The 27,670-nt window shown below is 47.4% G+C and overlaps 2 protein-coding genes across 7 annotated transcripts; both read left to right on the forward strand.

Moving 5' to 3' along the window:
- The first annotated feature begins 3,525 nt into the window (after positions 1-3,525).
- Positions 3,526-12,183, forward strand: PRKRIP1 (PRKR interacting protein 1). The gene is made up of 6 exons (XM_080368257.1): positions 3,526-3,684; positions 4,843-4,921; positions 6,324-6,424; positions 7,168-7,253; positions 8,916-8,983; positions 11,447-12,183. The coding sequence occupies exons 1-6, from the start codon at positions 3,565-3,567 to the stop codon at positions 11,560-11,562; spliced, it is 570 nt and encodes a 189-aa protein (XP_080224383.1). The 5' UTR covers positions 3,526-3,564; the 3' UTR covers positions 11,563-12,183.
- Positions 12,184-12,310: 127 nt separating this feature from the next.
- Positions 12,311-27,584, forward strand: ORAI2 (ORAI calcium release-activated calcium modulator 2). 6 transcript variants are annotated; one of them, XM_080368179.1, is made up of 5 exons: positions 12,311-14,506; positions 14,713-14,837; positions 17,125-17,170; positions 19,417-19,657; positions 25,073-26,786. In XM_080368179.1, the coding sequence occupies exons 4-5, from the start codon at positions 19,430-19,432 to the stop codon at positions 25,616-25,618; spliced, it is 774 nt and encodes a 257-aa protein (XP_080224305.1). In that variant the 5' UTR covers positions 12,311-14,506; positions 14,713-14,837; positions 17,125-17,170; positions 19,417-19,429; the 3' UTR covers positions 25,619-26,786. The 6 variants fall into 6 exon arrangements, with proteins under 6 accessions (XP_080224305.1, XP_080224304.1, XP_080224306.1 ...); XM_080368178.1 differs by lacking the exons at positions 12,311-14,506; positions 14,713-14,837 and adding an exon at positions 15,075-15,250; XM_080368180.1 differs by lacking the exons at positions 12,311-14,506; positions 14,713-14,837 and adding an exon at positions 15,782-16,744.
- Positions 27,585-27,670: the final 86 nt, after the last annotated feature.

A 27,670-nucleotide genomic window follows, 5' to 3' on the forward strand; every position in this document is an offset into this window, starting at 1 on the left:
TTACTGTTCTGTAGAATAAATTAATTTTATTTAAAAGGGGGAGGGACTTGTTAAACAAATGGAGAACTCGAGTTACAATTTTAAAATAAAATCACTTGCAAAAGAAAGCACATGAACTTGGGGCTTTGGTGGATTTACAACATGGCAGGGGGCGTGGAAAGAAAAAGGAGAGAATGAAGATGCTGTCCTGTTGCATGGGTGTAGACCTCATGGCTCTCTCGAGGCAGCTGGGGCTGGGCTCAAACTGCCTCTGCCCCATGGAGTGTGCTGAGGATGGAGGAGTGGGTATTTTTCTCACTGCTGAGCAGAGGGGGGTGGATGATGGGTCCAGGCTGTGCAGGGCAGGGTTTCTTCTCCTCCTGGTCTATTTTCTTTGTCTGGTTTGTCAGTGGCGCAAGTCGGAATGCCTCCATCCTTGAAGCAGCGCTGATAATAATGAATTGGCAGCCCTGGGGTGTGAAGATGGACCTCTCTTGCCAAAGGCCTGTGCTAGCATCTCCCAGCAGCCGAGTTAGTTCCCTGTAGCATGTCATTCCCCCCTCCTATGCCTTCATTTCTCCTGGGAGGTGGTGCCTCACACTCCTGTTGTGTATCTTTCTAGTGTTTTCTCTTCTGCTGAGGATCCCCCGGGAAAACCGGTATGTTGTCCCAGACTGTACTGTCACAGCTAAGCAGCGTGACAGACACGGCTTCCAGACACAGCTAACACATGGCTTGGGGGGTGGGGGGGTGGAGGAAGCTGCTCAGCTCTGTAATCAGGCCACGGTTGTGTTACGATCCATTCACAAAAAACATTCCCTCCCCAAAAGTCTCCAGAGCCTGTTCACTGGTCCTGGAGAGCTCATCCATCAGGAGCTGGGGAGGCGACAGCCCCTCCGTATGGCCTCCTTCGTTGCCCGCAAGGCAGACACTGAGGGCTGTGCCTGCAGGACAGCCGCTCCTCCTGCCTCACCATAAGCTGTTCACACCTCAGCGTATTAACAAATCGACTAATTACAGCATTAGTCTTGCTGGAAAACATGCTTTCTTTTCCTTTCACAGGGTTCCTGGGAGGGCAGAGGCAGGATGCAACAGCTCGTTGCATCAAACACAGAGATCTAGTAGTGAAACAAGGGGAAAGCAGCCTCAGCATGTGGGCTGGGCTGGATCGCGTGCCAGCGATGCCCTCTGCCTTGGGGACAGAGCAGGACTGGCCTGTGAGGATGCTGGCTCTGAGCTGCACCCTGGCAAATAGTATGAAAAGGGCAAAAATGCAAAGGGATTTCAGCAGCACAGCCTCCCACGTTTCACACTGGCTGATGTTTGAGCTGTCCGTGGCTGCTTCTGCTTGACATGCAGCGTCTTTCTCAGCAAAGGCTTACGGTGCTTCCAGAAGGATCCCTTTGCTAGGAAAACTGCTCAGGCTGCCTTTGCTCTGAAACACAAATGAGCTGCTTTGGTACGGATCAGGGAGCTGAATTTTTGGTTTGCACTGAACTATGAAAACACTTTCCTGTTCTAATGCAAATCCCTTGTCCCCAGTAAGCCCAGTTCCCAGGCCAGCACTCTGATTTCATGGGCTTTGTGTTTTTAAACGGCGTGATTAAATACTTTCTATTTTTATATGACCCAAGTAACAGTCTTGTCCATCCATGTCCCCCGTCCTCTAAGATAGGTATGTTTTAAAAGTAATAACGTGCATAATACATCAAGAGTCTGCACCAATGTAGTTTGAGAATGAAATGCTCCCAGGTCTCTTTCCCCATGGTGTTTGCGTGGGCTTTGTTGAATAACAGGCAACTGCCTGCTGTTTCCCAGGGCTGTGAGTTGTCTCTGGCGCAAGCCACACTTCAAGCAAGAGAATCAAGCTGCCCAGCTGCTCCCTGCAGCCCTCGGGCTGTCACAATGTCTGCAGGCACGGCTGCTATTCTGCTTTCCTCCTGTGGGGACTGGCATGAGAGGGCTGAAACCTGACAGCTCATCACTCACACCCCCATGTTTGGAAGCTGTGTTTTGGAGAGGTGGCCGTGACAGCAAGGAGGAAGAAACGGGGTAACTAGGGAGCTAAACTGGTCTGTGTTGTGCTCAGCACTCGGCAGAGCAGAAGGGAGAGGAAACTCAACTGATCTACAGCAGCTCTGCTTCTCAAACCCGTTTTGCAGTCACTGAGAGGAGACAGGGGCATGTACCTGCCCCCCCAGCCCCTGCAAATGGAGCTGAGCGCAGGCTGGCACTGCCTGGTTTCTGTCGTGTTGGGCTGAAAAGGACCCAAGGCTGCGAGAGCCATGGGCACAGGAGCTTGTGAGCTGGCAGACAGCATGGGGGAAGAAGCTGTTTGCATTGCTCCAGCCAGGGCTGCAACTGCAAGGATGTCTTTCAGGGCCAGCACAGCCAGCTGGGAACTCAGCCAACACTAAATTCACACCATTCTTTTACAAATCAGGTTGGTAAGACAAACACGAGGCATAAACTAGTGTGATTTCCATAGCAACCATAGAGGTTGAAAAGTCTTTTGTAAACACAGGGCTGAACCTGAGGATCAGCTCTGATTTTCTTCACGGAAGGGGGAAGAGCATAGGGGCTTAATAAATTCATACAAATGCCCCATAAATCTCAGAAGGAGCAATTCCCAACCTCTCCATTCCCCTTTCTGTCACCCTCTCCACATGCATAGCACGAAGCTGTCTACAACCCAGAGCCCTACTTCACCGCTCCGGCTTATCTCCATAAACTACACAAAGGCTTATGCCCCTCTTCCATTGCAGCTGACCTTTACTAGCTAATTCTCTGATGCACGCGCAGCCTCAGCATATGCCATGCCATTTCTGTGGGGCCACAGCGGCTTGACGAGACATTTGGCTTGCAGAAGAAGCCTGTACCGCAGCCAGCTCCAGCTCCTCTTCCCCACTCGTGGCTTCCTCTGGCCCCATCAGGCAAGCATGGATCTGGGTGTAGAAGCCCTCAGCTGGTCCAGGCCCCGTTCCTGCAAAACCCAGCTGTGAATACAAACGCAGAGAGCGCGGTGTGTCCCCTGGACACCTGCCCACCCCTCCCAGCGCCTGGCAAGGCCGTGCCGTGGGGAATGGCGCTGCCGTACATCACCGTCAACAGACAAAGCCTACGGGCAGCGCTGGTTAATCACCGAAGTGACACGAACAGATGGCGCAGGCAGCCTGCCGGGGAGGCACTAGGAAGTCTCATATCGATTTCACCGTCACGGCGAAGGGATTTGGAAGGGCTGAAGGTGCCAGGGCGGAACGCGCAGCATTTTCGCCCTCCTCGGGGCCCTGCTGTCAGGGGCTGGGCCCTGAGCGCGGCAGAAGCCACAGCTGCCTGGGGAACGGGCTGCACTCGCTGTGGGCTGGAGGACGCGCCTGAGGGGTCGGGGGATGCCGAAGCTCCAGGCAGCACAGCTCCGGGGGGCCGCGTCCCCGCCGGAGCCCGGCACGCAGCGGCGCTGCCCCGGCCCGGGCCCGGCCCCCGCGGGCAGGCCCCGCCGCCATGACAGGCCGCGGCAGCCCCGCAGGCCGGGCGCGTCGCGCGCCGTGACGTAGCGGCGGGGCGGGGCGCGGCGGCGGCTGGAGCATGGCGGCACCCTCGGCCCCGCGGCCGCCCCGGCCCCGCAAGGAGCCGCAGCCGCTCGTCATCCCGCGCAGCGCCGCCGAGGAGCAGCGCCTCCGCCTCGAGCGGCTCATGAGGAACCCGGTGAGGGCACCCGCCGGGCCCCTGCCCCTGCGCGGGGCGGAGGGTCCGCGAGGGGAGAGCGGTACCCCACCCCCCGACGCACCCCCGCCGCGGGCTCCGTGAGGGCAGCGGGGCCGACACCCCCCGCCTCCGGTTCTGTGGGGAAGATGGACGGACCTTCTGCTTCCTCCTCCTCCCCCGGGTGCTTGAGGGGCGAGGGACCGGCACGGCACCCCCTTCCCCCTCCCCCCGCGTCCGTGAGGGGAGAGGGACCGACACCCCCTCCGGCGGGGTCTGTGAGGAGAGAGGGGCAGACCCCCCTTCTCCTTCGCGGGTCCTTGAGGGGAGAGGGCCGACATCTCTCCTGGAGGGCAGAGGGAGCGAAACCCGCGGGCTCTGTGAGGGGAGAGGGACCCACCTCCATCCCTCTCCTTCCCGGGTCCGGGAGGGGAGAGGGGCCGACACCCCCCCCCCCCCTCCTCCCTGGGTCTGTGAGGGGACAGAGGCGGCTCCCCCCTGCCCTGGGTGTCCATGAGGAGAGAGATCCTTCTCTGGGGGTGCAGGGTGGGCGCTGGCCCCTCAGTGCTCTGGCCGCTGTTTTTAAGGGGGGGAGCATGACCCTGGTTCCTCTCACTGGGTGCTTTGATCCTTGCCCTGAGGAGGAGGTGTTTGCCAGGTGGAGTCTCACCCTTCATGTTCGCTGGAGGAGGCTGAGATGTCCCTGCACTGTGCTCTTCCTCTGACCTTGCACCATGTGTTCTCCCTTCCCTCCTCTTCCCTGTCCTCCGTAGATCTGGCATGGAAGGTGCACAAATGCCTTTCATCACTTCCCAGGCTACTGGTAATGGGAGTATACTCAGTTTCTGCAAGTGCTTGGAGGCGCTGACTTGCTTCCTTCTAGTTTGCATACTGAAAAGAAGCACAGACACTCCTAATCCTCCTGGGGTTTGTTGACCTGCAGGCCTGAATGTGAGGGAAAGAGAGGATACCTTCTGAGCCTCCTTTTCTGTCTGCTTCTGATCCCTATGCATGAAGAAATGACTACAGCTGTGCTCCTTCTGAGATCTGTCAGCTGATGGAAGAGGCTGTTGTCAGACATATACCACCTTTCAACAATGTGTTAAAATTGCAGACTTTGCTCCTAGAAGATACTGATGACTGGTTGGTTTGTTCTTGCAGGAAAAGACTGTACCAATTCCTGAAAAACTGAATGAATGGGCACCACGACCTCCTCCGGAGTTCGTTAGAGATGTGATGGGTAAAGATATTATTCTTCAGATAACTCTAGGGTCAGCTACATTAAACTTAGAAAAGTGTTTAACAGAGAAGGCCAGAGACGGTTTTCTGTTGTTGCTCATTTTGCTGGAGAAAAGAGGTATGAAATGTGCTTCGAGAGCCGCTTTTTCAAGTTTTGTTTGGTTCTTGGGTTCTACCTTTCTGCTTGTTGTCAGAATGCAAAGTGAACAATGCCTGTGGCACTCTGGCACGTGGACCGCATGCAATGAAATAAGCTTCTGCTCTGGTGATGACAAGTAAATGGTAAAAGATGATAAGTAAATCTGTCCTTTCCACGGGTCTGAGAGTGCTCTGGAAGCTTATAATTATGAAGTCCCTCTTTTGACTGCTTTGAGTCTGAACCTTGGGCAGTGAGAAGCAGCAGTGGCTATGACTGTACGTGGTCGGGTAAGCTGGCAGCTCTGCAAGGAACCCGAACCAGATGTTACTTTCACCTGCAGGGATTAAATGTAGCAGTTGTGGTATAAATTGTATCTGCATGTAGAAGTTCTGTCTTTCTTTGGGACCTTCATCATTATTAATGATGCTTTCCAGAGGCAGACTTGTTCTTGTTTTTCAGAACAATTGATCTTGGACTAAAGCTTTTATATGCTTCTGAATAAACTGTTCTGCTTATTGTAATTCCCTCATGGCTTTTTCAAATAGTTTTGCTGTGTGCTTGTGTTGAACTGTCTTGTTTTTCTGGAAGCGCCTGACGTGCTGGGATTCTGTTGGTATCAAAAGCACCCCTATTGCAGTCCCAGCTGCCATGTTTTAATTACTAGGTGTCTTCTTTGAGGCATGTATTTGTGTGCTTTGCATTGAAAAATGGCTCAGGAGACAGGGGAAGAGAATGGAGTGCGATGTTGAAAGCTCCTGTGAGACTTCCATACGCAGACTGATGCCAGGAAGAGAGAGCTGTAGGGATTTCATTTATGAAGAACCAGTCAAAATCTGTCTTGCATGGGAAAGTATAATATGATGGGGTTTAGCACCTTTCTGATGACTTTTGGGTTTTTGTATGAGATGCTGAAAGTCAGAAGCAGCCTCAGTAGGATGTTTTAGCTTACCTCTCTCTGCCTATAAGAGAATGGGATGTGCATTTGATCTCTAGTTCTTTTACTGCCTCAATGTCCAGCTAAGACTGGATTCTCCCTAGGGGAATAATTGACCAGTAGAAACTACTGTGACCCATAAGTGTATGGTTTCGCAGTTTGCTTTGGCTTTTGATTGTGAGTGATTTGAGCTTACATAGAATGGTGGCACTCTCTCTGTTAGTTGGATTTTCAGCTTTCACGTGTCCTGTCCCTCAGTATCTAGCTGTAGTCATTTGTGAGCACCTGGTATATGTTATTTTCTAGTATACTAATTCTTCTTTGTTGTAGGTTCCAGTGCTGGAGCTGGGAGTGGGGAGTTTCATGTGTACCGGCATCTCCGTCGGCGAGAGTACCAGAGGCAAGATTTCATGGATGCCATGGCTGAGAAGGTCAGCAGGACTCTCTGTAATGCCCCTCCCCGTCCTCAACCATGTGGTGTTCATTGCAAATCTTTGTTTTTCTTTTAAAGTCATGTATGAATAATTCAGTTCTGAAACACCCCTTATCAGAGGAAAACTGTAGGAGTATGTGATATGTGGTGGTGTTGTCAGTATTGAAACATTTGGTGCTTTGTGTCAGACGTGCTCCATCTTCTCTGTTCACTGGGGTCCTACCACACAGTAAGACCGCATGTGAATGTGTGTGTTCTCAGATTGGTTTGAAAATGCTTTAAAAACTAGAAATCTCTAATATCACGGTCTTGCACAGATAGAATCAAAGCAAGTGCCTGTGCTCGATCTATTCCTTTGAAGTCTTGGCTGAGTCAAATAGCACCTCTTTCAGAGAGCATTATTGTTATACTCTCTCTTGGCCAAGGTGAGTCCTTTGATTAATGCTTGTGTCTCAAATTATTCTCTTGTTTTTACTGAAACATTCTGTAGGATAGAAGCCCAACCTCCCTCATCTGTTTTGGTGAGGATTTCTCCCTCTAAAAGCTTCAATGTTTGGCTCAGGCTGCAGGTTAAAAATGCTGTCTGTACAGAATATGACTTTTGTATAAAGAAGCCGGACAAAATCTGGGAAAGCTCCCTTCTGTATTTTGCTAAAAGACTTCTCCCTAAAAGGACATGACTTTAAAAAGAAATATTTTAATTTAGATTGTGACCCAAGTATGACCTGTGATCAATTACAGCAAAGACTAGATGAGGAATTCCAGAAGAAACTGGAGAGGAATAAGATGATTGCAGAAGAACAAACAGCAAAACGCAGAAGGAAGCGGTAAGGGCAGATTGTTCCCAGGAGGCTTGACATGGAAAACCCTCATGCCCCGTGCCTCATCTGTAGCTGCATGCTTTGGATAAATGCTATCATTCTGTGTCTACACCTATCAGCTGAGAAGTCTGGCTGTGGAAATTAACTTCAATGTCATTGTTTGGTTGCGAAAAGTAGCTGTAAATGTGACAGGCTTTGCTGGCATGGTTAATTTTCCATGTCATCACTAGCAGGATAACTTTTGACTGGTTGAGCAGCTTTTGCTGACCTGTGATGTTGACCGCAGCATGACTTACTGCATTATTTGTTATAACAATGTCAGGAATGGTCTGTGTGTACATCTGGATTAAATAAATACCTGAAACAGCTGACACCGAGCAGCTTAAGTGCAAAACCGGATGCTGCTTAATGGGTACACATATGGATTCGGACTAGCAGAGCGTTGTGGGGCCTGATGCTGTCCTCCATACACTGTCAGTGTGACTAGTCTGATTCAGTCTGTGACTACTGAAAAGGCCACTGATGGGTGCAGTATTGTTAAAATCAGTAGCTGCTTCTACCTACCTCATTGAAATGTCTGGTAGGTCAAGTCTAGTAAGTTAGATGGAAAAATTAAAAAATATTAGATCCATCCTTCTCTTAAGTTTTAGAAGGAAGTGAAATGGTTACAAGGTTGATACTTTCAAGAAATAGACTGAGCATTGTAGTGCAGTGATACAAGAAGTTAAATTTCACAGTCTGTGTCCACCATACATTTCAGAAGTAGCAGGGTATCATGGCTTGGCTCTTTCAGAGGGTCTGACCCTGAGCAGCCTCTCTCTTGCTTCTTTGAGGAGTTTACATCTTGTAGCTGAGAGTTGCTGCTGAAGAGTCTGTGCAAAGTGACTCACTGCCATATTAGCACAGAAGTGCACAACACAAACACTGTTGCCATTTTACTTCAATTTAGTGTGGTCCAACAGATGGCCAGCAAGTCAGATCTGGCCTGTTGCCTTTTCCCTGGCTGAGACGGAGAGCAGCTGTTCAAACAGCAGACGCTGCCTAAACACTAACACCTCCTTGTCCCCCGTCTATATAGTCTAGTGGTGTAGGTTACCAAGTGGCTTTGCCCTGTAGGAGCCCCTCTAAATTCCCCCCCCACCCTTTCTCTTCATCCTGACCTAGGGCCTAACATATTGATGAAGTACAGCCAAAAATAAAGGTCAAACCATACGGCATTATTTTTTTTTCAGTTAAAGTCTGTATTCCTGGTGATGATTTAATTATTTTTTTTCCCCAGTGTTCACTTCCAGCAGTCTGGGTTTCAACACTATTTTGTCTTTTTTATTAGGCTAGGTAGCTAAAATGTAGGGGCAGTTTTATTTTTGTTCCTTCTGTGTTCTTGGAGATTCTTGCGTATCATATGGTTTTGGTTGCAGTGGCGTCATGGAAGACTTCTAAAAAAAAAAAAAAAATTCCATTAGACTAGAAACAGCATAGAAAAGTTTCTGCTCATCCCATGTCTAAGTTTGCTCTCGCTGAGTTTTCAGTTGAGGCCAAATTTAAATTGAACTTCTCTTCTGAAGTCTGCTTTTCCAAGATGTCTGCAATATGTTCTTATCAGTGTATGAATATGCAGAAGCTTTACGATGTTGGATTTTCAGAAGTCTTTTTTTCTTTTCTTTATAGCCAGAAGTTAAAAGAGAAGAAACTGCAAGCTAAGAAAAATAAACTTGAACAAAAGAAGCAGGAAAAAGGTCAGTGAAATTTAGTCTTCTTTTCTCAAGCCTTAGTTCTGTTTGCTTATTGAAGCCTAGAAGGGTTTGTTCCACCCCCCACCCCAAGTGTTCTCAATACATGGAAAGGAAGGCTGAGCCTTAAGCTTGTTATTTTAGCTAATGTTTCAAAAGTCCTCTTTGAAAGCCATTTATGTTGAGATTTAATCTTACAAATAACTTGGCTGTTTGTGAATATTTTCCCTTTATTAGGGGAAATTTTGGACAGCAAACATTGGAATCGGAGTTTGTTGATTGTGGATATTTTGCCCCAGCTATTCTGACAAACTACAGATTTAGAACATCTGCTTAAAAAGGCAGTATTGTTAAAGGCTGTTCTTTTTTCAAGTATATTTTGAGTGTGTATGGGAAAACAGGTGGAAAAAACACACAGCTTGAACAGCAAGAAACTGATTTATGACTGTGTGTAAAAAAAAAAATTGAGCCATCTCTGTGCCGTCTGTTCCACACAACTATTTTATTTTGCATAGAAATAAACTTGGAAAACATGACTGCCTCTGTTCTCCTGCAGTCTTGAAAATTAATGTTCAGCAATGTCAGCGTAACTGCTCAAACTTTTGAATACCCGTTGCTTCCTTTCACTGAGTGTATCTTAGCTTAGTCTTTCAAATAGTGGATTAGCACACTGACTCTGTAGTAATTCTTAAAGTTACAGCAGTTTCTGATAATTCTGCTGCAAGAGTGACTTGTCTGACAGTTCTACCTTATTTCTGCTTTGCTTTTTCAGAACTGGATTTGTTTCAACTGAACCATTGCCAGCCTCCCATAGAAACATGGGAGGACAAATTAATCATTAGGTTAATTTTACTTGTGACAGCAAGTGAATGTAGTAGAGTGGATTTTTTTGGTGTTCTGTTTTGTTTCTGATTTTTTTAAAGCTACTCATTTACAAATTGTGACTGGAAGTAGAATTTTAAGTATGCGTTGACACAATTTTATTAATTTTGAGTGAACAAAACAGAACACCCATCCCTTTAGGGGAGTGACAGGGAGAGGGGTAGCTGGATATGGGACTGCCATATACCGTTGCTGGGCTGGAGTGGTTTTGTTTGGCACAACTAAGTCATCTTCTGGAAGCTAGAATTCAAACTCCCCTGTCTTTAGAACAGTTCTTAGCTCTTTACAGTTTGTGGTTCTGTATTTAAAATAATAAAAGTAAAAAAAATCAGCCTTCAGGGATCTGCTTGGTAAAGTAGTAGGGAATAAAGCCCTGGAGGGAAGAGGGGCCCAAGAAAGCTGGTTAATATTCAAGGATCACCTCCTCCATGCTCAGGAGCGAGGCATCCCAACAAAGACAAAGTCAGGCAAAAATGCCAGAAGGCCTGCATGGATGGTGGAGATAGAAGCCTCCTGCTAGCCATCTTTAGTCTACTGAGAACAGGCTTGTCTTCTAGGTTTGTGTGTCCTGGCATTGAGATCTGAAGGTTTTTGGAAAGTAATTGAAGTGTATTTGTTGGATATGGTAGGAAAGCATTTATCTTCCTTTTTGAATCAATAAATAAAAGCTCTGAGTTGCCAGCTTTCACCTTTGTTGTAGTAAAAACATTAAGAATAAAGGTTGGCACTGAGTAAGGTCAGCTGTTGAAGGTGCATTATTATTCAGAGCCCTAATAAAAAATGAAAGTACAGAACTTAACCACGTGGTGGCATCAGACCACTGATGCTGAATCCTACATCTCACTGGTCAGAACTTGGCCTGAGAAACAGCAAAGGTGCAGGAGCCACTGGGAGCAGAAGAATGGCTAGGTCATGCTTTATGCCATACCTATTTTCATTATCTGTTACTTAATTTCTAATAGGTGTTTTCTGGTCTTCTAGCAAGCTTCATGAGTTTTCTGTGACCCTTGTTAATCTTACACGTATCTTAAGAGTTCCTGTACTTGCAGTATACCAGTCTGTAAAAGTTCATGGTGCCTTGTGGAGTTTCTGTAAACTTGGGTAGGTGTAGAAATAAACTGAGTCTTGCCCATGGCTTCCCAGTGCCTGCATTCTTTGACAGTACTCTGTGATACTTGAAAGTTCATGCTGACTTGCAGAGGTGAGACTGGGAATGAGATAACCTATTGCCTCAGCATTTTACTACCTCTGAAATAATGTTCTATAGGAGGTGGAGTTGCTTAACGATTGTCTTGTCACAGTGGTAATGGTGCAGGTAAGGAAATATTCCTTCTAGGGAGAACTTGATATTCTGAGCTCTACATCGCTCGGTAGAATTAATATAACCTGATACATGTTTCCTTAGTAGGGACTGCTTTGTTGTGAGATACTTAACAAGGCAAACACATGGGAATATGTTACCCATCCGTACTAATTAGTGTCACCTACTACACATTTGCTTAGCACCTGAGACTGTTTTCTTGTGAAATACTTAACAAGGAAGACATATGGGAGTATGTTATCTGTTCATCCTGTTTGTATTTTTAGAACCTGATCAATCTCAAGAGCAAGTCAGCAGCGAAGATGATGAAGAGGATAGCAAGGAGGAGGAAGAGAAGGAAGATGATGCTGAAGAGCCAAGTTTTGTCATGGGAAGAGGATGAGGCCTTTCAGGGACAGCTGGAAACACTGTTCATTGCTTTATATTCAAGAGCATGAAAGTCTTCATCTCAGCCAAGCAGAACCCATTGGCGTATGTTGTATCTGCTTAACGGTGAATGACCTTCGCGTCACAGGCCCAAGAGATAGTGATAGAGAAATGCCAAATAAGAGATTTTTTCTTAATTGCTTGTATAACTGCTGTGCAGTCTGCTCTAAGTTTGCTCTAAAGAGTCAGCCATAAGTCTCTGTGACCCTAGAGTTCTTTCTAACATGGCCCAGAGTGTTTTTCTGTCTGAAAGCTAAAATATATCCATTACCATTTAAGGCAAATATTACTGTGAGGGCTACATATTCTACTTATGTCAAAGCTGGTAGCAGTGGGATATATGAATTTAGGGGAAGAGTTTAACCTAAAGTTGAAAAGTGGTCTGTAGCCAGATTCTCCTGCACTGTGAGTGTTCTGAATTTGGGGTTTTGTACGGGGTCATCTCTAACCCAAAGAATCAGTTTATGTTGCTAGACAAGTTCTATAGATTTTTAAGCAGGATCCCTTTTTTATTGCTAAAATTTTCCCTATTACTTTTCTTCCATGTTTTTTAAATTAATAAATGGGATGTGTTGGATTGTTCTGTCTTCCTTTTTTTTTTTTTAAGAGAATTTCAGTCAAATAAAGAGATGCTTGCAGTGCTGCAGGAAGGGACAGAAAGACCAAGTGATGTGGCACACATGCAAATATGGAGAAAGGTGGTAGCTGCATTTCATTTAATTTTTGCTTTTGGATTGGAACAATATCTTTTCCAAAAGACCACGGCTGTTAAGCCTCCAAATCCTGTGGCAGAAAAGCTTGGAATGGAATGGTTTTGCTTGTGTTCAGCTTCATGTAATGACACCTGCCTTTCTCTCTGCTTGAGCTCTCTGCTTTGAACTGCAGGTTCCCTGGTGGGAATCATAACATCCGTATATATACTTACTGGTGCTTAAATGAAAAGCATATGCAGTGGCTGTTTAATTTGTAAATTAGGTTGTTGTCTTTTCAGTGTATCTTTATTAGAAGTGCCTGCTATCATTCAGACATGCTCATCCCAGGACCTCGGCATCCAGAACGCGGTGCTACTTTTTCTCAAGCCTTTGTTTATGCCAAATTATTTAAAGCAAAAACAATAAAAAGGGAGAATCTCTTTTTAGATTTAGCCTTTGTTGAACAGTGCTGCCAGAAATCCTGCATTTTATCTGAGCTGGCTTTGTGTAATGGCTTCTCAGTGGTATTATCGTGGCGGCAGGGAAGCAGATGTGATCAAGTGCAAGTGACATTTGTGTTTAGTTACCCTGTACATACCCAAAGACTTTAGAGCTGGATAACTTCTGGGCTGTAAGGTCAGTATCCCCCTCCCCAGATTGGTGATCTGCATGGAATTTTTCTGCTTAATCTCCATGGAGGCTGGTCTAAAGAGTACGTTGTGAGGGTGTTTCATTCTCTGCCGCTGAAGATGCAGAGTGGATGTTCTGCAGTTGTTGGCATTTTCCCTGTGGAGAGGTGAGTTATGAGGATTGCTTCACTTGAATGCCCCTTAGGGCAGGTAAATCCTGTTGATATGTCTGTGTGGTAGGGTGAGCCAGAAAAAGATTGTGATGTTTCTTGACTTTTGTGGACGGACAAAAAGTGAGAGTCTCACAAATAAACAAAGACTGTTCTGCCTCTGAGCTTGTCAGGCTTTTGAGCTGAATAAATAAGTGCTGTTTTGCATTAAGTAGAGCAGATGTTGCTGCATGAGGACACAATTCTCTGTCTTGAGGATGATGGGCTTGAGTTTATCTTGGTGAACTAAGCAAATTCAGGTTGTGTGGCCTCATCCTGCCTCCTTAAGACGCCATCGTTACGCATGCTGAATTATTTATACTCTTCATTTTCTAGGAATGCTAAGTTTGTAGGTGAAATCCAGAAAAAGCAAAGAGACTGTGTTGCTGAAGGTGGTATCTGCCTTACGGTCTTTCTTGTTGGGGTGGCTGAATGTAGCAGTAGGAGCTGTATTTGGTAGGTGTTGCTATGAATTGTGAAAAATACTATGCCATGTTGTGGTGGTTTGTGTCGGTGCTATGTCTGGAGAATATAAAGGCACTTCAGAGTGAGCATTTAAAGGGATATTGCTTTGTTAAGACAAAATGCGAGCACTCTGTGACCTCAAAACGGGGAACACGTCATCCACGGAGTAAAACAAAAGAGATGTGCTCCCATGTGTAGTAAAATGAGGAACAACTCTACAATTGCTTCCTGCTCCAAATATGGCACTGAAAAAGCAGTAATAACTTACGAGGCTTGAAACTGCTAATGAGTTTGACCTGCTTACGTTAAATTTTAAATTCTTGCTCTAGATTCTTTTCTAGAGGAGTCCCTCTCCTTTCTCTGATGGAGACTAATCTTTCAGGGGCTAAAGTTTGCTGTTGTTCCATTTCTACATGTGTTCATGCAAGTGTGGGAGCCCGAAACACAGCAGCGTTAGTGCTGAAACCAAGCAGAGGTATTCATAATCTTGAAGGTGAAAAGCACACTCGGGATAACGAATGTATTTGTCTCTTTAATAAGTTTTTAGGAATTCTTTTCCTCTGTCTTTTCCCTCCCCCAGGCAGAAGGGAATTCAGGAAGATGGGATTACCGTGTGATAAAGCTTACTGTGTGATAAAGCTGACCCGTTGTACTGCCTTTCAGCATTTTCTTTATCTCATTTTCAGGGAAGGAACTCCCTCCTCCTTACTTAAGTCTGTCCCTATCCTTGCTCTTTTGATGGGTTTATACAGGATTTCCTGCTGAGTCAATAGAGGAGGAATGCAGGGAGATGGCAGTCTGGCTTCCACCGCCCTCCTTTACGCAGGGAGCCCTGTCTGTGCTTCAGCCAGAGGATGCTGCGGCTCGGCGGCGGAGGCCAAAGTCGGCACTGCCTTTTGACTTATGTAAGTCGCGACTTTTTGCTGTATAATTAATGCCTGTAATAAAAGCACGTTTACATCCCACGGCACCAATACCTTCTGTGTGGAAAGATTTAGAGATGCAAGGTCCTGACCGAGTAACGTTTTTACCAGCGGAAAAGGGGGGGGGTGGGGGGTGTCACCCCGACCATGAATTTAGGGAGCCGCAGACGTGATTTTTTTTCCTACAGATGCATGTTCACAGAGGGAGCTCCGAGGGCTGCGGCCCCCAGGATCCCAGCCCGCTGCTGGAACGGCTCCGCGGCCCCGGAGGCGCTGGGGACAGCTCGGGATGTCCTTCCTCTGTAACCGCTAGGTACATTCCCCCGGGTAGCAACACACCGCCCCCCCACCGCCTCCGGGGGTGCGGGGGCGAGCGGAGGCCGCGGCTCCCCCCAGCGGGGCCGGCCGGGGGCGGGCAGCCCCGGCCCCCCAGTGCCCGGCGCTCCGCAGCGGGAGGCGGCGGGGGAGCCGGCCCCCTCCGTGCCCCCCCGCAGGCCCCGCCCCGCTGCCGAAGGGGCGGAGCTTGGCGTCGCCACGGCCCAATGAGGCGGCGGTCACGTGCGGCGGGCGGGGCGGCGGCCCGCCCCCCCATTTCCTGCGGGTCACGTGGCGGGGGCCCGGCGTTGCCGTGGCAGCGGCGGAGGCGGCTCCGGCACTCGGCAGCCGGCGGCGGGCGCTCCCGGGGCGCCGCGCCCGACCCGGCCCGGCCCCTGGCCAGCCAGCGCGGTGAGCCAGGGCCCGCCCCCGCGGCCCCGGGGGTGCCGCATCCTGCCCGGGTGGGGGGGCCCTACCCCGGGGGCTGGGAGGTGTGTGTGTGGGGGTGTCTCATCCTGCCCGGGGTGGCGGCTCCCGCGCTCTGGGGTAGCGGGCTTCGTCCGGCCCACGGTGTCTGGGGTGGGGGGCTCGTCCTGCATAGATAGGAGCATCTCTTGCCTGGGGTGCTCCGGGGGGAGAGGGGTCTCATCCTGCCCAACTAGAGGCATCCCGTGCCCGGGGTGCTGCGGGCGGGGGATAGAGTTGGTTTTACCCTGCCTGGATGGGGCTTCCCCTGCCCGGGGTGGTGGTGGGGGGTACGTGCCTCATCTTGCCCAGTTTGCGGGAATCCCTGCTGGGGATGGGGTAGGGGTAGGCACCCCCATCCTGCCTAGCTGGGGGTAGTCCCCTTTTGGGGGTGGTGGGGTGAGCGGGAAGGGTCTGCTGTGGGCGGAGAAGGGGGGTCCCATCCTGCCTGGCAGTGGTTTGGAGCTCACTGACAAAGGGATCCTCTCGCTGGGGGTGCTGTAGGGGAGACTTCTCCAGTTTATGGTGTGGGGAAGTCCCTGACCCAGGGTGCCGTGGCAAGGGGGGATCCAAGCTGTGGGGAGGGAGTGGGTCGCGTCCTGCCTGAGGAGATGCGGCAGATCCTTGGGATTGCCGCACAGGGATCCGGTGGTAAAAGGTCACATCCTGCCTAGGAAGGATCCTCTATTCAGGGTGCCTTTGGAGGGGAGGGTCTCATCCTGGCCTGAGGGACTGACACCCTGTCTGAGGGTGCTGTTGGAGGGGAGATCCTTGCTATGTCGGGTCCCATCCTGCCCGGGGTGTGCTGGGGGCAGCTGGGAAGCAGGAGGAGAAACCCCCTGTTCAGGCAGTGCCCTGTGAGTGGGATCCTAGCTGTGGTGGTGGTGGGCCAAGGGGGTCACATCCTGCTCAGGAGGGGATGCCCTGCTTGCAGTGTGCTGCCATGAGGGTGGTCACAGCCGTGGGCCGTTCACATCCTGACTGGGTGGTGTGACATCCCAGGGGTGCTGCAACATGGGAAGGGGTTCCCCGTAACAAAGAGGGCATGAGCCTGGGGGGCCCAGAATGGCAGAAGAAGGGGGAGTAGTAGGGCCTGGGGTTAAGCTTAGCCGTGGTCTACAGGTCAGTCTCAGGGTGTGGAGCAGAAACCTGGGTCTGAGGGGGTGGGGGGGTGGCATCCTGAAGCCAGGCAGAGAAGCTGGCAGTGTTGCTGAGGCAGCGCTCTGCAGGCGATTTTCAGAGCACGCCGGCAGTGGGAGGGGGGATCTGCATATCTCAGCCCTGGCGGCTTCTGCTTCTTCCCTTGCTGTGAAGAAATCCCCGCACGTGTGCTTGCAACTGCACGGGGGCAGCTGAGATGTAAGGCGCGCTGAAGGCTTTCCCTGCTACGCTGGCTGCTCTAAAGGACAGCACTGGACAGATTAACCAGATCAATATGAGGTAGTAATGGCAGAGAGCTTTCTGTCTTTAGCGGTGTGAAACCAAGCAGGGTCAAATGCATCGGTGCTGCAACGGAAGTGAGTAAAGACACAGCTGGGATGGACTCCGCCAGAGCTGGCTGTTAGGCTAAGGAAGAGGTCTCCTGGGAAAGTCTTGGCTCTCCATCCAAAACTCAACAGCTCTGTGTGGTAAAACCCTGTAGGATAGTTACTTCTTTAAGAGCAAGCATCCTAAACCTTTATCGTTGCAAGGCAGGAACATGAGATTGCCAGAATAACTCTTCCCCTGATGCAGATAACTGGCTGAAAAGTATTTCCAGAGTAAAACTGCTGAAGATCCAGTGCATGTAAAATGATGCTTTTTTTGGTCTTGTGTTTCAGCCCTCAGAGCCCTCCACCCAGTCCCTCCATGTCTGTAGCCAGCAAGGTGAGTTTGCTGTCTTGTTACTGCCTGTTTGGGCTGTGTTTGTGTTTATGGGTTTTATTCTGAAGTAGTTTACTTATTTGGGAACATCTCTTAAGCAGCTCCAGAGTGAAAATTCATCCTTGTGGTATTTTTAGCTTATTTTTCTAAGGAAAGAAGCAGATGTGATTGGGTACTCTTGCTCTCCCTCTGTAACCTCTGAATTCATTTGTCTTTTCAATGGAATTTGTCCCAGGGGTTCAAGTTTCCTACATCCAAAGTTCCTACGTATTTTGTGAAAATAAATAGCATGGTAGAGGCTGTTGGTGTCCCAGCTAAGGACAAAGCTAGTAAGTTCACCCCACACTATACATTGCAGAATCCACACAGGATGTTGTCACAGGAAACAGCTTTGAAATTTTGCTGCTCACAGAATGCTTCTGCCTCCAGTCCTCCCAGGAGACTTGGGGAGATTTATTATTTTTTTCTTCTGTAAAGTAGGTGATTCTTGGCTTTGCTGGAAACACAGAGCAAGCAGGTAGGTTTGTCCCTGTTATTCTGGTTTTGGTTTTATGATTGCATGGCAGTTCTTTTATGCTTTCATTTCCTTTTCTTTTTAATAATTTGAAAACTCCAGAACAATTTGGGAGCCATCCTGAAGCCCTTCAGGGGCTGTACTAGTGGCCTGATCAAAAGCTGCCCAGAAGTCACCATGTTGTGCCCTTGCTGCCATTCTTATTATATCTGATGGGGCTGGGCTCTGAAACCCCACCATGCTCTGGAGGGATGGACAACCTGGAATGCTTTATTTGCTGCTGCACTCTAATCTTTGTTCCTGTGCCCCCAGCAGCTTTGTTCCTTTTTAGCAATAGCGTGTGGTGTTGTGGGCAGCTGGTGTCCTTTTTATCTTTGCCACTTTGTCAAATCTCACAGCGAACGTGGGTTTATTAGCTGTCACTGTGTGGTCCACATACGTGGAGAGCTGGGGGGGGGATGCAGGCAGGGCTGGGGCTCCTTTCAAGCGAACAGCAAGGTGCTTGTGACCTTGAGGTGTGGCACTGGGACTAATTAGTACTACACCATGTGTGATTCTGGGCATGCATTTCCTCCTAGGAACTGGTAAGTACTTAGAGCCAGAAGGGTCTTGTGTGGTGCAGCTCTGGTGTTGCTACCTGCCACTGTCGTGGTGGTCGGTGGCAGAATTGTGAGTGTGGGGATTAATCAGAGAATCATGACTTCTGTTCTTTGGAAGGCTGACTTAAACATCTAGTTTCAGGTGTTTGTCAGTGTTGAGAAGTTTTGGCTCAAAACATTTGGTGAATTCTGTTCTGTGTCTGTGGATGGCATGGAGATCACTGGAGCTGTTTGGCAGCAGCCTGGCTACGTTGTGGTGTAAGGTTCAAACCTTGCATTTGCCTCTGCTGGTGGCTGGGACACTCACCACCTGAAATAGTCTTGCTGCTTTCTTACATCTTTCAGTGTAATCTTTTGAATCTGAGGATGCTGAAACTTCCTGGAAGGCAGCTTGCTTTTCCGCTTGGAATTGTCTTTTCCTTTCCTCATGCTAAGAGCCACCAGTGGAAGCAAGGGAACAGGATTCTCAGGCTGATGTGGCTGATAAGTGGAGTGTGATCGGTTCAGGAAATTCAGCTTCCCACTGCAGAAGCTTGGGAAGTTAATTTGTTAACCCTGTACAGCATTCAGCTCTGACTATTGGGGAAGAACTGTGCCCGTCCAAACTGAGCTATCATGAGCAATGGTTTAACTGGGAAAAAAAAAAAAAGAATTGCAAAGAAAAAGCAAAAAGTGACTCCCTGAACATGCTAGCTGGCATTACTTCAGTGCTCTAAGGGGATGCATTTGTAGCCAATCCATGATGTGCTGTGAAATTAACTGTCAGCTTAAAACAAAAGGTAAGATGTGGGCCCTATTGCCAAAGTGTCTATGTAAAATTTTTTATTAGCAAGGAGGAATTAGAGGGGAAAGTTAAGATGCCAGCTTCGAAATGAAAAGCCAGATGCTGTGCAGCCTTCCTGTATTCCTGCTGGAGTAGCTCCTGGGTTTACTTGTGTAATCTTTTCTAGTTCTCATGGTCATTTTTAGCAATTACGGATGGTCTTTCTCTGTTCTTTGCCTTGCAAGTGTGATGGTATTTGGTCCATCATTTTTCTACTGACCGAAGGCAACTTAGTTTAAACATAACATTTGCAGTGGTTGATGCTTGTCCTGCCTGCTGCCTCCTTTTCAACGTGACTGTTTTGTTCCCTCAGCATTTCTCTCATCATGAGTTCTGAATTAAACGTTCCGGTGGATCCTTCCACTCCTGCTTGCTGCTCTGAACCTGGCACAAAAGGCATGGATTATCGGGACTGGGTGCGGCGCAGCTATCTGGAGCTGGTCACGTCAAACCACCACTCTGTTCAAGCCCTTTCATGGAGAAAACTGTACCTGAGCCGAGCCAAACTGAAAGCTTCCAGCAGAACGTCTGCTCTGCTCTCTGGATTTGCAATGGTATGTGTATTTTGTAGCAACCCTTTCTGGATCATGAATGTTTTGTTTCTCTAAAAAATCATCTATTAACTGGTGTTTTCCTCCAGAGGAGAAGCAGGATGTACTGTTGTTTTCTGAAGAGGCAGGAGGCATCTGCCTGGGGGCTTCTCTTTGGCTGCTGCTGCTAAGTTTGAGGCTGGCTCTCTCAAGGCAGCAAGGATACATGAGCTGCCTGGCAGTCAAGCTGCACACTTCCAAGTCAGCTCTTTAAAAATACTAATCCCCTACCTGCAAGTGATCCTAACTGCTCAACGAGTAAGCAGTACTAAACAATACAGGATCCGGGCTCTCCGAGGCCGTTGTTGCTGGCTGTGATCGTGTGAGGTTGCACTTGGGCGTGGAGCTCCTCTGGGCCCTTGTGGTTGCTGTGGTCCTGAACACTGTCTTAATTCCTGTGTGGGGTTTTTTTCAGGTCATGCTGTCTAAAATAAGGTGGAGTTTGGGTCACGGTCTGCCAGAGCAAAGTTTGCATAGCGTGATTGGGGAGATAGTGTTATACACTGAGGTGCGAGAAGAGGCCCTGCAGCCTTGGAGCTGCTGTCAGAGGACTGTAGGGAGCCAAACTTGGCATATTTTTGTCAGTGCTGCCTGTTGGGCATAATCCCCAGTACCTGGTTTCCTCTATGCAGCGTTTGGGTGTTATCTGGAAGCTATTTGCACAGGTCAAAACCATGTCAGGGAGCGAGCAAATAAACAAAACAGAGGCAATCAGTGGTCTGGTGTGAGCTGTGGTGTTCGCAAAACACGGCAGTGCTGTGTCAGTGTGAGTGTCTTCATCTTCCCTCCAGTTCTTGCTTTTTGGGATGGAGAACTGAAACCTGTTTGGGGGGTTTTCTGCTCGGGAAATGGGCAGGTCTGGTTGTTCCTGAGGTCTGTCAGCTGAATGCAGAGGGCAGCACCTGAGTGAGTGTGATGTGTTGTGATGTTGCATCCTGCAGCTCAGAAACTGGGGGGGAGACAGATCTCAAGAACTTTTCAGATAGCTTTCCTTGGTTTAGCTTCTTCCACTGCTTTTTCCTCCCCCAATCCCCAAGAACATGAATCATCTGTAACATTACAACAGTCTGGGATGACAAAATTGGTCACCCAAAGTGAAGCTGGAAAAATGCAAGTGGGGAGTTAAGTGGGAGCAGGCTGCAGGGGAGAGAGGGTGCTTGGTCGCTTTGCAGTTCCTCTCCGCTTGCTGACTGCATGCAAGCGATGCTTGTACAGACTTTTCACACAGCATATGTTGGTTTATAACCAAGCTTGTGTGCTGAAATGGCAGAAGGTACCTCCTCATTTTGAGAAAATTGATTGCTCTCCTGTAGACTTCTTTCACTCAGAAGCTTTCTTACTCTAAAAGCTGCTCGTGTGCTTGCCCTTTGTGCCTCTGGGTTGCCTTAGTCCTGTGTTAGGCATTTGTGACCGTTCTCTTCAACATGAATATTAAATTAACATTTTGTATTGCTCTGAACTGATCCACCCAGGCAGCGTGGTTACACAAGCAGGTGCCCATGCCGGGGTGTGCTGTTGCTGGCACCACTGGGACTTGGGGCTGTGGAGGGGAGGGGGCACTTGTGGCCCACCCACACTGCAGGGCTGAACCACATATCTGAAAACAAAGCCTGCCTTCTCAACTCACACAACAGAAAGTTGCTGGAAGTCCTTCGTGAACACACAAAATTAACCATTTTACTTCTATTCTCTTTAGACCGTTTAAAATGCAAAAACATAGGTATGAGTAATGTTAATTGTAATCAGCAGCTTAACATAATAAATCAGTAGTTGTTGGAACTGAAATTTTTGCAATAAAGAATTCTCTTTTATAGCAAGCTTTTCTCAGCTGATCGTACTGGACCTTCCAGTGAAAGCTGAGGTATCTATTCCTACTGTGTTATTTCTCTGCTGGTAATTTGGCACGCAGAGATTTGTTACATGGATGTTTGCTCTCTAATAAGAGCATCTATTTGGCTATTGATGAAAGTAGAGAAGTTACTTAAATAGTTCCCCTGAAGCCCTGGGTGGATTTCGCTACATAAACAAATGACATACAGCGCTTGGCTATTGCTTTATTTACTTCCCTGTCAGTATGTTTGATTCAAGCCAGTTCCAGATTGGCTGAAGGTTATTACAAGCTGATGGATATTTAATCAACAGGCAGTGGCTTTGATCCAGCTCCTTCTGGACAGGCTGCAGAATAATGTGAACCTTCCTCGTTACTCAGTGCTGTCTCTGGTATTTCTGGCAGAGCATTGGGCAGATCAGGAGAATGTGGGTCCTTTCCAGTGCCAGGTCTCTTTGGAGGTGGGCTGTAGGGGTACTGCGTTTGCCCCAGGGAGGCTGCAGGTGAAGGAGACTGAGGGAGCTTAGGAAACCTCCTTAATAATTTTCCTGATGGAAGTAAGAGCTATTACCGCTGATAAGTCTTCTCAATACTCATCTAATTGCTGTAGGATATGTATTTGATTTACAAAACAAAACCAAACCAAAAATAAGAACCCTGCCTAACAGATCTACTGGAGTGATTGTTTTTACAGGCTGCCAAACCATCTGTGTGAATTTAACATGGTTAAGCCATTTGTCATCCTTTTGCCCGATACCATCTACCCTGGTCTAAATTCCTCAAGATGAGCATCACATTTGTTGTGGATAATCTGGGCTATACTGGTCTAAAAAAACTCCAAGCCATAATTGCATGTCATTTAATTGCAATTTAATTCTAAAATTTTCTGAGTACTTGGGCCTTTAGCAAACCTGTGAGTGTGGAGTTCAACAGAGTGGTTCTCAAGCTTAAAATTAAGCCTGTGCTGGAATACTCTGCGGCTTGGCAGAGTGCTCAGTGCCATGCAAAGCCAAGCCCTTGACACCTTGGTTCTGGAAGAGGTTAAGATAAAGGGGGCTGTGTCATGGAAAAGTATAATTGTATCACACATGACATATTAATAGTTTTACAGACTAAGCAGCATATTTAATGATTTTTAAATGGGTTATGTCAGCTTGTCCTCTTTCTCTTATCCCGGTCAGAGAATGACATGACAGTGTGTACAGGGTAAACGATAACAGCTCACTCACCTTTCCAGTACTTGTTCGGGTTAAATGAACTGTTTTTCTGCCTTGCTTCCCTGTCTGGATTGTTGATGTTTTTCCCTGAAATACCTCTTACTGAGCCATCAGTCAGTGTTAAAAATTCATCACATTGCACAGCTGAAGCTAGCCCTAGGGAGTAGGTTAGTCTGCGAGGAAACATCCAATTAGCTGAAAAGTGCTGCTCATGCGAAGAATAACAAGTAGAAATTGATATGTTGACATCAGCCAGGCTCTCAGCTTTAATATAAAGCTATAAATTGAACATGCAGGTACAATTCCGATTCGGCTTGCTGAATACTATGTCTCTGGGTGTTACAGCACCCAATAATGAACAATATAGCTGCAGCTTTTCCTGGCTGATAGGGTGTGACTGACAATCACAGCACTGTACAAATTTGTTGTACAGAGAAGGGCAGCAGAGAATAATTCTGATCTCCTGGAATCAATATAAGAGGAATTGCAAAAAGAACGTATACAAGGCAATGTGTATTGTGCTTTAATTAAATTGACCTTGCAATAGATAGCCACTCCTGCATTGTTATTTTCTCTGCTATACAAGAACTACTGCAAACTGCGAACAGAAACCTTTAAAAAACAAACAAACAAAAAAGAACCCCACATGTTCATAATAGGAACAAAAGGCTGGGAACATCCAGGGGCTGTCACAATATTTTTGCTAAATAGTGGTATCCTAAATAGGGGAGGTAGGTGTAAAATCTGGATTTGTAGAGGTTGACCACATGCCACCACAAACACATGCATTACATCTTGGTTGCTGCTAAATGTGTTCAGGCTTGACTGTGATCCCCTTGTTCAGGCTGCTGATGGTTTCAAAGTAAATGCAGGTAAGGCAGCAGTCATGCCAACGTAGGCACTTGTTTCCATCCCCTTTAATCCTTTTCAGGGCTACCACCAAGGGACAGCATGAGCGTACCCCTGATCTTCCAGTGCCTAAATAATATTAATAACAAATAATACCAGAGTGAATGGTGCAGATTATTATAGAACCTGAAACGGCTGCCTAGTGGTGGTCTCATGCAAAGTCTGGATAAAGTAATCGTGAGTCTGTTCTGCAAAATCCATCTGCCCCCTAGAAACGAGCTACTTGTTCAGACTTTGCCCTTCTCATGATGGTCTTGAGAGGCACTGCCCTGAGGCAGGTGTCCAGGCATCGGCTTCTCTCCTTAACACGTCCTCGGCAAGCTGAGCGGCGGTCGTCTGGGATCACCAGAGGTTTTGCCATCTGCCAGGCAAGGTAGTATTTGTGCAAATCGTGAAGTGCAGCTGCAGAGCCAAGCAAGCTGCTAGAGAGGAATGTTTGATAGTCTTGACAGCTCTTTTTGTGGCTTCTCTTACCAAAAGGTTTTTGCGGTCCTTTCAGGGATGCCACCACACGCAGATACTATTTTACTTCAAGGTAGGTCAAGTTAACTGCAAAACCAGTTAACAGCCCTGTAGTAGGACTCCAGTTCTGATCTCAGAAGACTTCCCTGCTCTCTTGCACTTACTCTGCTTGTTAAGCTTTATTTGATTAAATAAGAAATAGACAGCTTTAGAGACTTACTCTATAATAGATCTTGTTTTGAGAAAAGACTCCTATCTGAGTTGTTGAGCAAACCCGTAAGTCAGTAGCTGTCCACTTCTGCTGAGCGTATCAGTAGGTTATTAGCTCTCAAGGGAGAAATTTGAGGATATAAATAACTTGTATCTGGGCATATTTGTAATAAAAACAAACATACAGTGTTCTGAGAATAGAAGGCAGCTGTTTTAACTATGGACTAACTTAAATTGTGAAGTAGCTTGCATGCTTCCCATGGAGGGGTAGTGAAACCTTGCTGGCTGCTGGCCAGAAGAGCTGCTTGCTTTTGCTTTTCTTTATGCGCCTGAAGTTGAAACTTCCTGCACCGCAGCTGCAAGTAATGAGCGGAAGGAGAATGTGTGATGGGCAGGAGGGCTAGCAGGCTGTCAGCTGCCTCCAAGCTCCATTTGTTGTCTAATGAGTTCCTTCTGTTGTGTGTTTGGTTTGATGCAGTTCATATGGCTCATGGTTGGAAGGAGAGATACGTTATTTCAGAAAACTACAGCGCAGAACCATGCACGTGAGCCTTCAGGAAGGCCAAGCTGCAGACTGCGTGTACGGCTTCATGGGAAACAGAAATGATCCATGTAGGCTGCCATTCCAAAAAGCACTTGAGTGTATACTTGACCTTAGGTGCTCTTCCTGAATAAAGATGCTTTCCTGGATGAAAGCCTTGAAAAGAGGAGAACTAACAGCTGGTGACAAGCTTTTTGTTCCTTTCTCCCCAGGTTGCCATGGTGGAGGTGCAGCTGGAGGTGCAGTACAAGTACCCCCAGATGCTGCTGATTGCTTTCAGTGCCTGCACAACAGTGCTGGTTGCAGTTCATCTCTTTGCCCTTCTCATCAGCACCTGCATCCTGCCTAACGTGGAAGCAGTGAGCAACATCCACAACCTGAACTCCATCAGTGAGTCCCCACATGAGCGCATGCATCCCTACATTGAGCTGGCGTGGGGCTTCTCCACCGTCTTGGGGATCCTCCTTTTCCTTGCAGAAGTCGTGCTTCTGTGCTGGATAAAATTCCTGCCTGTGGGCTCCATCCTGAAAAATGAGACCACCAACGTCGAGAAGCCCAGCGGCCACGCGGGTTGGCAGTCAGCACTGGTCTCCACCATCATCATGGTCCCAGTGGGTCTGATTTTTGTTGTCTTCACCATTCACTTCTACCGCTCTTTGGTGCGGCACAAAACAGAGCGCCACAACCGGGAGATCGAAGAGCTTCACAAACTGAAAGTGCAGTTAGACGGGCATGACAGAGGCATGCAGGTAGTGTGACAGAGAGGCAGAGGTTGCTTCCAGCAAATCCGCTCAGCTAAGGCTAAGAGCAAAATACCTGTTTTGCTAGTTGGTGAGACGCACCAGCCATGGATTGTCTTGAGGCTTAACTATGTAAATGCTAATTGCCTGCCATATATAGCTGTGGGTTCTAGTGCTGTTTCAGATGCTGGAGTCTCTGGCCTGTTTCTGGTCCTACACACTTGCATACTTAAGTTGACACTGCCGTGGAGTTAAAGATCAAAACTTTATCTACCTTAACATTGGTTCAGGTAGCCAAAAATCTGTATTTTTTTACAAACGCAATATTCTGTTACCAAAAGTAAAACTGCATCAGCTGTCCAAAAAGCCTGTGTGTGTAGGACCTGTCTTATGTGTCAGAACTCCCTGGCTGTCAGTGCAGCAGCAGTTAACTGGCAGCTCATTTCTAGAGCCGAGCTGGTTAATGTGGTATCTGCAGCTGACTTGAGGATATCCAGGAAAGCACAATAGAAACTGTGAGCAGTGATCACCTCGGTTCCAAAGCAAGTATTCCATAAATACATAACCTGAAAGAAATCAGCCTTAGCTTTTGTGTTCTTTTCTTGCTATTCCTAACTATATTTTTACAGCTGGGGAGATGGAATTTTGAATTGCAGGAGGATGGGAAGTTTTGTCATACTTTCTTCAGCAGCATCTGTCACTTTATATGGAATGAATGCCAAGATCACGTGGTTTTTCCCAGTAAGAGGCAAGAGTGCCCAGGGAAGGCTTACAGGTGTCTTAGTTTTAACAAGGACATTCTTAAATCAGAACAGTGACAGGGAAGTTAATGAGACAAAACTTTGAAGGACTAGAAAAGCAAGTTTCAAGGAGTTAAGAAGTGACAGCATATAGCATATTGTAGAAATCTGTCACTATGTTGCCTTCATTTATGTATTGTTGCGATGTTTTTTTGCCTGGTTTGCCAGAGAGAACAAGCCCCAGTCCTATGTATTTCATCAGTAGTTTGTTTTGGTTTTGGCTTTTTTTTGTCAGCTGTAGCATTTGTCTGTCAAAAATGAATGCTTCCTTCTCCCTCCACCAAAGCAGGCAACTCCTCTGATGGAACCTGGAGCTGTACTGGCGAGTCTGTTGGAGCTGGATCCAGCGGGAGAGCTCTGTGCCATTAAAGAGCTATCACATTTCATTTGAGCTGACTTTTTTTTGTTTTCAGCAGCAAAGGACACTTGCACGTCTGTATTGCTTAGCAAGGGAAGCTTGCAAATTCTGTAGCATCCTTTTGGGTGAAAACTTCTGTAAAAATGATTTTATGAGTTATGGACATAACAGACAGAGGAACAGAGTATTTTGCAATCATTAGCTCTTCTAAGGGAAAGTAAGGCTTTCTGCCACACAGGGCTGAAAGAAGCATAAGCATGTTTTCTTGGCCCTGATCCTGTGCTGATTTCCTGCTCTGCACTCAGAAATTGCAGTTTCAGAGTCTCCTAGGCCTTACAGGTTTCTGAAATCATTAAGGATGTTTGCAATGTTCTATTTAACCCTGGTCCTTTATTCCACAGGGATTTGAGAAATCTAATGGCAGTGTATTACATGTCAGCTTCTCAGAATGGAGAGTATATGCAAATCCCAGTGCAGCAGGGTGAAACTATCCCTGTATTCCTCTCTGGCGAGGGCCTTGGGAACCCATAATCTCTCTTGTTTACATGCGAGTTTGAGCATTGCTGAACAAGTTGCTTAGCACTGTGTCTGTGGCTTTCATCTGTTGTTCTTGCCGCAGTTGGCGTGTACTGTGTTGGCTGATGTGCAGCAAAGAAAATAGACTTTGTGTGCTAAATGACTAGTCTGTTCCTATGCGCGTATGCAAAAAATAAGGAGTGTCCTCCAGGAAGTGGGTGATAGTGAAATTCATACAATCTCCCCAGGAGTCTGCCCTCTCTCCCTTCTCTTTTACCCATAATAAAAATTAAAGGTTTATACAACAAAATCAAGAGTTGAGTTTTCAGCCAAGTATTACACGTGTAGGTTCTTCTACCAACAAAATTTCTATTGTGAGCCCAGAGCCAGACCAGA

This window comes from Falco punctatus, assembly GCF_963210335.1.
Source record: "Falco punctatus genome assembly, chromosome: 1".
Classification (NCBI taxonomy): domain Eukaryota; kingdom Metazoa; phylum Chordata; class Aves; order Falconiformes; family Falconidae; genus Falco; species Falco punctatus.